The 11,908-nt window shown below is 46.0% G+C and overlaps 1 protein-coding gene across 2 annotated transcripts in view; it reads left to right on the forward strand.

Annotated features, from left to right (window-relative positions):
• MAPK14 (mitogen-activated protein kinase 14) overlaps nt 1-6,465 on the forward strand; it is a 65,572-nt gene extending 59,107 nt beyond the window's left edge. For both annotated transcript variants that reach the window (XM_081094363.1, XM_081094364.1), the window contains exons 11-12: nt 3,371-3,544; nt 4,299-6,465. In XM_081094363.1, coding sequence (XP_080950489.1) covers nt 3,371-3,544; nt 4,299-4,366 — 242 coding nt within the window. In that variant the 3' untranslated portion in view covers nt 4,367-6,465. The remainder of the gene's footprint in view (nt 1-3,370; nt 3,545-4,298) is intronic.
• The last annotated feature ends 5,443 nt before the right edge of the window (nt 6,466-11,908 follow it).

Consider the following 11,908-nt stretch of genomic DNA (forward strand, 5'->3'; position numbering starts at 1 on the left):
CCTGCCACCACCACTTCCAGGACCATTAGCAAAGGGACATGACTAGCAGCTGCGGGATGTATACTGCCCTGGCTAAAGAAGGAGCTGCCTTAGTCCCCAAAGCTGGGGCCGATGTGTGCTTCAGTGGCCCCTGAAGGTGGCCTCATCTGAGGCTCTAGCACCCTGACTCGGGGTGCAGTAGACAGTGGCGAACGCAGAGAGCTCAGACCAGAGGGGAGCGAGGAGAGCCTATGATGGTGGTGTAATCAACCTTCTCACTTTTCTCAAGAGTGTATGGTGGGTCAGCCTGCTCAGCAGTCCCAGCAGCTGTGCCTCAGGGTCGCGAGGACTCTTCAGAGGCTGGAGTGAGACTGAGAGGTTTTACCTTTTAAATATCCCATCAGCACAGTTGACTGCAGTCTTAATGTCACTGTGGAAAGTCGCACAGGTACTCACTCTCACTCTGAAGTGTTGGGCGATCGCTGGTGAGTTCATGTCCATCCTGGAGGTGGAGGGTTCCTCGGGTCTCAGCTGGTCACACTTGCTTCCAGGAACAAATCCACAGACTCTTCGGGGGGTGTGCAAAATTCTTGGGCTGGTTTAGGTTGGCATCTGCCCTGCTGTGCTCTCATTGGCTGTGTCTGACATATTTGAGCTGTATTGTCTAGTTCAGGGATCTGTGAGACGCTCTCTGAGTTGTAAGTACTCCAAGAATTTGGGAGATGATGTTGTATGCTGGTAGCTTTCTTGTCTGTCATTCTGTTCTGGGTGTTTTTTCATCACATCGGCTCATGTTTCAGATGTGGCAGTGCTTACTTTGACTTCCTGTTTGCTGACTCCGATGTGTTTATTCATTTTTCTGGGGGGAAAGGGGGTAGGTGTGTGACCAGCAGCTTATTTAGGTCACCTACATCTGATAGGTGTCCCCTTCTCTGGAATCAAAACGTGTAAAGGACTAGACACCGCGTAGCACTGCAGACTGCAGGCGAGGTGCGTGGAGGCGTTAGGCCATCTGTGCTCGCACTGCCGTTCCGGGAACCTCAGCCCGATGCCCTGCCAGGCGCTGATGCCATACAGTCTCTTCTTGCAGACGTCTGAGAACATGGTGTTACTGACCAGGAATCTGTGCCCAGCTGTTGGCTGAGCAGGAATGTAAATATTGACACCTGTTATGTCAGTCACTGACTTCCTGTTTCACGTTACCCTCCAAACACAAAACTGAAACTGCCCTTAGATGTAGTGTGTGTGTTTGTATCTGCCCAGATCTAAGAGGACCCTCTTTCTTACCCCGATTGTGTTCCTTGTCAGGGGCTTGTTTGCAGGACATGGTACCCTTTACCCTCGGGGTGGCAAAGACCATATGCTTCAAACAACAGCTGATGCCGTTTATTTTTTCTAAGAAGAGAAGGACATATATCCAGGCATTTCTCCCAAGGCTTTAAGTGTAAACTGAGCCTGAATCAACACTTAAGTATTCACCTTGTTTTCTATCTCTTGAAACCAAATTCTTTGGTTTCTCTGGAAGGCTACAGAATGGGGTCTTTTACCCCCTGGGTGTACCCAGCAGTAACCTCTTCAGGAACCTGTTCTCTCCAGTGAAGGGACTGTCAGTAATTTGCAAAGCCTCGGAAGCCTGGTTTCACAGGTGGTGCCTGTGATCATGCAGTGTTTGGCCTGCATCCTCTGAAACTCAGCACACCCTCATTTGACAGAGTTAGAAAATCACCTTTTTGTGACCCTACTGAAATAACTGCTGTGAAGAAAAATCAGGGGATGCTGGAAGCCTTAAGTGAAAGGGCCTGAGGCTGTTCTAGCATCATTCATAACGGGACAAATGGCCTTACTGCTCCTTCAAGTCCACATTCTTACCAAAAATGCTTAACCCACTTCTTACCTAATTGTTAGATCTAACTGGTTTTCAGGGGAATTACAGGGGGTAGGAGAAGACAAGGGTGTAGATTCATGATGAACATTCGCAGGACAACCGGGCTGTCTGAATAGGAAAAGGGAAAATTAGTTTCTCTAACTAGATCTAAGATAATAGGTAAGATATTTTGAGAAACTAAAGAAACCCAATCAAATGCAGTGTGTGGCCCTTAATTGGTCCTGGTTTGAACAAGGTGGGTGTAAAAGACAATGATGGGATAATCAGAGAAATTCTAACTTGAACTGGATGTTAGATATTTGGGAATTACATATTTGTCAGATGTGATAGTTTTATGATTATATAGGAAGATGTCTTTTTAAAAAAATATATTTTATTGGTTTTTTACAGAGAGGAAGGGAGAGGGATAGAAAGTCAGAAACATCAATGAGAAACATCGATCAGCTGCCTCCTGCACACCCCCCACTGGGGATGTGCCCGCAATCAAGGTACATGCCCTTGACCGGAATCGAACCTGGAACCTTTCAGTCCGCAGGCCGACGCTCTCTATCCACTGAACCAAACCGGTTAGGGCAGGAAGATGTCTTTATGTGGAAATATTTAACTGTAAAGTATCATGTGTATAATTTTATTTTAAAATGGGGGAGCAATGCCCTGACCGGTTTGGCTCAGTGGTAAAGCGTCGGCCTGCGGACTAAAGGGTCCTAGGTTCCATTCTGGTCAAGGGCATGTACCTTAGTTGCAGGCACATCCCCAGTAAGGGGTGTGCAGGAGGCAGCTGATTGATGTTTCTCTCTCATCGATGTTTCTAACTCTCTATTCCTCTCCCTTCCTCTCTGTAAAAAAATCAATAAAATATATATTTAAAAAAATAAAAATAAATTTTTGTGGCAGCAAAAAATAGAAAGAAATACAAAATGTTAATTGTTGGATGTGGGTGGTCAACATGAATATTCATTGTATTGTATATTGAAAATTTTCACATGAAAATTTTAAAAATAAAATAAAATATCAGTTTATCCAAATGCCCTGCCTCTGATCCACACACTCATGCAAAGAAAGCCCTCATTCTGTCCATTGTTTGAAGACCCGTTTGATGAATAGTCATTTGCCTTATGTTAGTAAATAAACAGTGAGGGGGACAAAAAAGTTGAAAAATTAAAAACCAGTCCTACTTACCTCTTCTAGGTCACTTTAGTTCTAAGCTTTCGTTTTGACACAGTTGGACTATAGTGGTAACAGTTTGGCCGGACATTCCACAGAATGTCTGCTTGTTCTCATGGAATCTGTTATTTTTTTTTTTTTTAATTCTTCAGTAACATATTCTTTAAAAATAATACAAAATACACACAAGAGAGAAAAGTGAAAGTATGTCCTGGAGCCGACGCTCTGGAGGAGAATTCTTCCTGTAGGCTTGAAGGGTGGAAGCTGTGTGTTTGCTTAGTAAGGCAGAATTTTTGCTAACATGTTAAAAATTAAAACCTTCCCTTTTTTGTGGACTAACAGCTGTCGACTTGCTGGAGAAGATGCTTGTACTGGACTCGGACAAGAGGATCACGGCAGCCCAAGCGCTCGCACACGACTACTTCGCTCAGTACCACGATCCTGACGACGAGCCCGTGGCTGACCCTTACGACCAGTCCTTCGAGAGCCGGGACCTGCTTATCGATGAATGGAAAAGTAAGGCACGAAGGCAGCACTGACACCTGCCTGAGAGCTTGGTCTGACAATCCTTCCTCGGTGAGCCGCTCGCCATAAGCTGTGCACAGGAGAATAAAATGCCTGGCTGGCAGCAGCTCGCCAAAACTGTGGTCAGGGCCTCGCCCAGAGTGAGTGCCTCTGTCGAAAGCGTGAAGGGGTGACACTCTCCAAGCCGGGAGACCCTCACGTCTGCTCTGATTTTGCGCGCAGCCCCTCACACCTGCCTCGTCTCTGAGGTTCTCAGAATCTTTTCCTTTACAGCATCTCTCTGAGATGAGTAAAGGAAGGGGATTTTTACAGTTTTATACTTGATACAATTGGGACAAAATATCTTGCCTATTACCTTAGACCTAGTTAGGGACACTACCAGAAATGGGACCCAGGCCTGATCTCATATTCTTTCCATAAAACACAAATCCGGAGCTCCGGGCAACTGCCCAAAGCCAGGCTTTCCTGCTGCTGGAGCTTGTTGGCGGGCTGCTCCGTTATTGAGCTCTAGGAGGAGGCACTGAGCGATGAAAGAAACAAGGAAGATGGGTTTAGATATGTGCCCTTGAACTTCTGAGCAGTCACATGATCCAGTGGGATATCACACAGCAGTGAATGGTTACTGGCAGCGTCCCTCTCAGCATCAGCTGGGAGAGGCAGGGCAGGTCTGCGCTCAGAAAGAAGCACAGTGCTTGCCAGCAAAGAGCAGCCTGACCTCACCTGGGCTTTCCTTCCCAACCCCTAGGCCTGACCTACGATGAAGTCGTCAGCTTTGTGCCTCCGCCCCTTGACCAAGAAGAGATGGAATCCTGAGCACCTGGTTTCTGTTCTGCTGATCCCACTTCACTGTGAGGGGAAGGCCTTTTCACGGGAACTCTCCAAATCTCATTCAAGTGCCTCCTGTTGCGAAGATCTCCTCCATGGTGGAAGAGGGGTGTGTGCGTGCACGCATGTGTGTTAGTGTGTGTGTCTGTCTTTGTGGGAGGGTAAGAGACTGAGCAGCAAACTGCCATCACAGAGACTCCGTGGCGTCCAGACACCCGTGGCCTCTGCTCCCGCTTCTTCGTGAGTCGGCTCTTAGGGTGGTTCAGTGCAAAGTAACAAATATTCAGCGTCCTACATCCAGGCATGCTTTTACTCTTTTGGCCTCTCCTGTGGGCCCACCTTGACCACAGTGGCACAGAGAAGGCTCGCCCCTTCTGGCTGCTTCAGCTCTGGAGCCGTCCTCGGGAAGCGTACAGCCAAAAGGACCAACTGGCTCTGTGCGCCTGTCTGAGAGCTCGCTCTGTCCCATTCTCAGAACTCAGCAGGTGTATCTGGGACTCTACATATGTTTGTGCCTTAAAAGGGAGAAGAGAGTGCGGAGATGAAGTTCTGAGCCAGGCGAGTAGTCAGCTGGGTGGACGACCTTGTGAAACAGCCTTCAGAGGCTCCGTGTGCATGTGTGGGCATGCGTGTATGTGCTGCTCTCTCGATCCCGGGTGTTGTGCCATTTCTCTGCTTGCCCCCCTTCAGTGCAGAGGTTTCTGGAGAATTGGACCCAGTCGCCAGAGGCCGGCTCTTGCTGTCTGTGGACGTCCTGTGTGCTCTTTCTTCCTAGCAGAGTGATGATGTCTTGCACGCCTTGCTGTTTGAGCATGCACAGCTGCTTGCCCTGTTTTTTCAGGAGGCCCTGGTGCCAGGCAATGTGCCAGTGAGGACTTCTTGGGAGTTCCGAACTCGTGTCACCTTGGCTGATGCTACGGGCAGGTGACATCTTCTCTTCAGCCCCCAGTGCTATTTTGTGTTGAACACAATTGATACTCCAGGTGCTTTTGATGTGAAAATTATGAAGAAATGGAACAGATGGATATATAGCATTTTCTTTCCTGCCATCTGGTTTTCAAGAAACTATTTTTGGGGAGCCATCATGGGAAAGATGGGGCTTTTCCCAGGAAACCTCAGCCTTTGGAAACAAGTCATTCTCTCCCCTCCCAATAACCAATGCTAAGAAACGCCGAAATCAAAGTGAAAAATAAACGCTCATGAGGCCAGAACTCCTTTCTCTATTTTTGTCTAAATATGGTTATTTTTCTAAAAAAGTAATGAGGTGTCTTTTCCACCTTCTTTAGGGTCTTCTTGGCAGCATAACGTTGGCTTCTTGGTCTCGGCTTAGGGAGAAATGAATTTTGTATTTTGCAGGAATCCTTTGAGAATGTGATTCCTTTGATGGGGAGAAAGGGCAAATTATTGTAATATTTTGTATTTTCAACTTTATAAAGATGAAATATCCTCAGGGGTGGAGAAGAGTCGTTTTCATAATTTTCTGAATTTCAGGCATCTTGTGCTACGTAAGGGCCCAGGTATTTAAACCTTTTGTGAAATGAGAAAGCGTAAGGCCACTTGCAGGGTCGGCCGTGTGACAAAATCTCTCACTGGCGCAAGGTGTTTCCATTTCTGTCACAGTGCAGTGACTGTGCACTCCAGGAGGACAGCGTAGGGCCGAGTCAGCCGGAGCGAGGGCACGAGGCAGCTCATGGCAGTCATGCCACACCCGGGATTGTCCCCTCTTTAAGGAAAATGAATGCAAAGGCCTCATCTCCTTGCGTGCAGTTCAGATCCTCACAGCCCACGGCAGGGTGAATTTTGTCAGCGTGTGGGGTTGTACGTGCTAGTGTGATTTCCTCCGACGTGCTGCTCTGCATACCTTCCCGTCCAGGTCTCTGCAGGTGTTAGGAGCTGAGCAGACTGGGGAGGGCTCCTATGTCTGAGAATCATGCTCCCATCTCCTGACTTCTCTGAGCGGAACTCAGAAGAGAGAATGAGGGAAACTTCTATTTTATTTGTACTTGTGAACTTGGCTGTAATCAGTTATCCCATATAGGATGTCACACAATACCACTGGTCAAAATAAAGCCTATTTTTCAAATTTAGTGAGTATCTCAATTTTATTTCATTTTTCTCTTCATCATTTTTATTTAATGCTCAACATGGCTTTATATCAATGTTCTTTCAGCTGTGGCCTGGCATATGTTTCTGACAGATCTTAATATTACTCCTAAAATTCAAAAAAACATGGATATAGCTCCTTGGTTGTACATTTATGGTGAAGCAGATCTGAGTCTTTGAAGCGAATGGGCAAAGCAAAGGGCAGATAAGGTATAAGGAGGCAGGCACAAGGCGTGTTGCCCTTGGGCGTCAGAGTAGCCTGGGACAGGGTCAGAGACCACAGTCCAGGGGCCAAATCCACTAAAAATAGTTTTTACATTTTTAAATGGTTGAAGTAAGAACAGTGTTTTTGTAACGTGTGAAAAATAATGTAAATTCAAATTTCAGTGCCAATAACATTTTATTAGAACACAGTCACACATTGGGTTAGGTGTTGTCTGTGGCTGCCTTCAGCTGAATAGTTGTGGCAGAGAACATGTGCCTACAAAGTCTAAACTTCCTACACTTTTACAGAAAAAGTTGACCAACCCCTGGCCCAGGATTTCCATTTCCTCATTTGTAAAATGAAGTTTTTTAAAGTAGGTGCTTGGTTTTGTTCAGGTTTGACGTTCTAAGACTACCCATAGAAAGTATATTTTTATTTTTAAATTTCTAGAGAGAAGGTTGGATGTGTACCTGTGTGTACATTGATTATAGACTTCTAAGCTAATGTATTTTATGACTCTTGTGTATGGCCCTTGACAGTTTTCTTCAGAACATCCGAGGATTTAAAGGGCCCGAGTTCTCTCAGCTGTTCTTAGGGTCTGTGTTGGTTGCTCCCTTCTCAGCGGCTAGGCATGCTGGCAGGTGCCCAGGGTGGGTTGTGTCCTGGGTCATCTGGTTCCTGGCTGGTAGTCAGGGATGGTGGCAGTTACAGAAGGCAAACCCAGCACAGGCTCTTCTTCATCCTGTTCTGTTCTCTGTGACTTCTTAAAGGGCTCAGAGAAAAGGCGCCTTGTTGTCACATGTGCTACATCAGCCCCCGTAAGGACCAGGCAGTTGTAGGAAATGTTTTGCCTTCACACACTAGACATGAGCGCCAGAAAAAAACTCACCTAAATGAATCCACATAGAAATGAGGACCAAAATTTCATAGTATGTGGGGGCAGGGAGAGGAAGTCTGCTTGGGACTTTTACCATGAAACCAAAGTTATAAAAGCAAAGTCATAATTTCAAATACCCTATATAATAAAATGTAATATGCAAATTGATTGGTCGCTATGATGTGCACTGACCACCAGGGGCCAGATGCTCAATGCAGGAGCTGCCCCCTGGTGGTCAGTGAGCTCCCACAGCGGGAGTGCCGCTCAGCCAGAAGCCAAGCTCAAAGCTGGCGAGTGTAGTGGGGGTGGTGGGAGAAGCTCTGCAGGCGAGTGTTAAGGAGTGAGGGGTCCCAGACTGCGAGAGCCCCAGACTGCAAGAGGGATGTCTGACTGCTGGCTTAGTCCCAATTTCCAGGGGCATTGGGCCTAAGCCAGCAGGTGGACATCCCCCGAGGGGGTCCCAGATTGGGGAACCCCTCCCCCCCCCCCCAGTGCACAAATCTCGTGCACCAGGCCACTAGTATTCTTATAATGAACAAAGAATGAATCAAGTGTTGGAGTTTAAAGTGAAATTGTGTTTAGTATCCTACAATATCCTTCCTGTTTTACTTTTGCAGCATAATCTAAGGTAATTTTTGCAAAAATATTTGAGGTCTTGCTCAGTTTTCCTAAGGACCTCAATTTTGATAGTCACATCGTTCTTTTTTATTGGCATCTATTGGTGATCACTTTATCACCTTTCCCTTCAGTAACTGGGCTGAGTCCGCGAAGTCCACATCTTTCAGTGGCTTTGCTTGGTAGTTGAGCAGTGTTCTAGCATTGTTTATAAAAAGTTCACCAAATCCACCATCTTTTACTAAATTTGCAACTTTGCAATTAATCTCCATTATATGTGTGTCATTTGCCATATGCTTACAATGTAACCAGTTAGAGACTAACGGAGGACAAGACCGGAAAGGGTAGGATAGGCACTCTGGGTTCCGAGGCTTGTGGACAAGGAGGGACTGGCTTGATGACAGTTCAGCAGTGAGTGTTTTCTTGTGATGACTTTCACAGGGACTCGGCTAATGAGTCTGTGAGGAGTAACAAAGACCCTTTTTATTGCTAATACAGATGTTTGAATATACATTCCCTTTGAACTTCGCATTTACACTTCTCAGAACTTAGAGGCCTCCTAAGTCTACAGAGAAAAAAGGAAAAGGTTATTCAGCGTTATGTTCTTTGTAATAGCAAAACATTGGCAGTGAACCACACATCTGTCAGTGAGGACTTAATTGATCTGTACAGTGGGAAACCATAGAGCTGGGCGTCATATGTGTGCAAGATGGGTGAGGAGTGAGAGAGAGAGTAAGTGGCGAAGCATACATACCGCCCCCCATTCTGCATGATGGTGATACCTATGGCTAGGGAAGCCCTAGGGGAACACACACCAAACTCCGCAATCACCTCTGGGTACTGGGATGATGTGGCTCTAACATGTTTTTTATTTTGTTTTTGTTTTTTATATTTTTATTGATTTCAGAGAGGAAGGGAGAGGGAGAAATAGAAACATCAATGATGAGAGAGAATCACTGTACGCCCCCACACTGGGGATCGAGCCCACAACCCAGGCATGTGCCCTTGACTGGAATCAAACCTGGGACCCTTTAGTCTGCAGGCCAACGCTCTATCCACTGAGCCAAGCCAGCTGGGGCTTATTTTGTAATGTTTTAATTGATTTCAGAGAGAGGAAGAGAGAGGAAGACAGAGAGAGAAACATCAATGATGGGAGAGAATCATTGATCGGCTGCCTCCTGCACACCCTCTACTGGGGATCGAGCCCAAACCCTGAGCATGTGCCCTGACCAGGAATCAAACCCGTGACCTGGTTCATGGGTCGACGCTCAACCACGGAGCCACACCGGCCGGGTGTGACTATCTGTACAATTTCTCTTACGTTGGCTTTTTTTAAAAGCGTAATTTTTAAAATTTTATTTTTCAATTACAGTTGGCATTCAGTATTATTTTGTATTAGTTTCAAGTGTACAGCATAGTGGTTAGACAATCATATACTTTACAAAGTGTCCGTTGGCTTTTCCAGTGCCCACCTGGTACCATACATCAAGCATGTCAAACTCGCGGGCCATATGTGGCCCACATGAATATTTTTGCGGCCCAGCCAATATAATGGTATGAAATGTTTTAATAAAAATTTCATAGCTTAATTTTTATAATATTTATTAATAACAACCTGTAGCGAGGCCTTGACTTACGAGTTTAATTCGTTCCATGACGGAGCTCGTAACTCAAATTACTCGTATATCAAATCAAAAAGTGAACGAGTGAGACACGTGATGCTGGGCTGATGATGTGGCGTTCACTGTGACGTTCGCTGCGCCAACTAGCGGTGGGGTATCTGAAGCTGGCTCGTAACCCGAATTTTAGCTCGCAACTCAAAGCAAAAAATGGGCCGAGAGACGGCTTATATCTTGAAAAACTCGTTAGTCGGGACACTCGTAAGTCAAGGCCCCACTATACAACGGTCGCTAATGACTGATTACTATAATCATGTTGCATTCATTTCCCTTATGCCCAGGCGCACCATTTCTCTCCACTAATACTAGCAGCGAATATTTTATGTTAATGATGACTCATTTATTTCAGCCCTCTGTATTCAGCATGTCTTTATTGAAATAAACCTACATTTCTATGAAAATTGAAGCTTTTGTTTTTTTGTGGCCCACAGAAACGTAAACCTTGTTTATTTGGCCCGTGTTAGCCTTTGAGTTTGACATGCTTGCCTTACATAGTTATTACAATAATTTTTTTAAAAAATCAAAATGTATTTTGATGAGAAAGACTTCTACAGCCTGTGTGACCCGGGAACCATTCTCCAATTTCCATTTTGCCAGGGCCAGAGCCCCCTCTTCAGGACAGGACTCCCCCCAGCTGCTGGGCCCCGGGCTAGCGGAGTGCCCCACAGCAGGGTTCTCTCCTGGGGCAGGACTTGCTGGTTTCTTCCCCAGGAGAAGAGAATGTTGCACGGATCTGAAGCGGGATTTTTCAGCCCTGGCCCTATTGGCATCTTGGGCAGATAGTCCTTCGTCACGGGGGCCGCCCTGTGCATTGTAGGATGTTAAGCAGCTTCTCTATCTTCCACTCACAAGATGACAGTAGCACACATACCCCCTCCCAGTTTGGACACCCACTGTCTAGACCAGTGGTTCTCAACCTTCCTAATGCCGCGACCCTTTAATACAGTTCCTCATGTTGTGGTGACCCCCAATTTCATTGTTACAAATTGAACATAATTAAAGCCTAGTGATTAATCACAAAAACAATGTGTAATTATATATGTTTCCCGATGGTCTTAGGCGATCCCTGTGAAAGGGTTGTTCGACCCCCGAAGGGGTCGCGACCCACAGGTTGAGAACCGCTGCTCTAGACATTGCCACGTGTCCCCTGGGAGCAAAGTCATTCCTGGCCGAGAACCCCCGGTCTGAAGCTGGAGGCATCTCCAATCTTGCAAAATACCAAAGCCTCTTTTCTTGAAAGAATTGAAGGTTCACACCTACTAGCCTGTCATCAGTTCATGAAATGGTTTGGTCTCTTGAAGGGAAGTACAAACAGGAAAGGCCCTTTTAAAGACCTAAACATATCCTTTCTGGGGGAAAAAGGAAGATACTAGATACTCGGCAGTTCAGAAGAAAGTATATTCAATGCTGGCTTAAGGCTATCTCATGTCTAAAAAAAAAACACGAGGTAGGTGCTGAGTGAATAAAGTTATCCTTTGTTCAGAAGCTCTTTGGCCATTATCCACAAAATTGAGTGAGTAAGCTGGGGTATGACTGCAAGATTTCTGAGATAGACAGGAGATGAGTTACAGTGGAAAGAATACTGGGTGGTGGTGGTTTTAAATATTTTTATTGAATTTTTAGAGATGGAGAGGGAGAGAGAGAGAAACATCGATGTGAGAACAGAACATTGATGGGCTGTCTCCTGCACACCCTCTACTGGGGATCCAACCCAAAACCCAGGAATCAAACTAGCAACCTTTCCGTGCACAAGGCGATGCCTAACCTACTGACCTAAACTGGCCAGGGCAAGAATACTGGGTTTGAAGCCACACAGACCTGGGTTCAAATCCTGGCTCTAGCTCTTGTCAGGTATATGACCCTGGAGTAACAGTTTCTAGCTTCCATATGATTGCAAAGATTAAATGAAATACCAGACCTCCATGTGCCTGCTGTACACAAGCTACTGACTGGTTTACGTCTCCCCTGAGTTGACCTTGGGCACTGAGGCTGTCCTGTTGGATGTGGCGTTCTGTGTCTGGGAACTGTGAGTTTCTAGAACCAGTGTGGAG

The sequence above is a fragment of the Myotis nattereri genome (assembly GCF_964212035.1).
Source record: "Myotis nattereri genome assembly, chromosome: 6".
Lineage (NCBI taxonomy): Eukaryota > Metazoa > Chordata > Mammalia > Chiroptera > Vespertilionidae > Myotis > Myotis nattereri.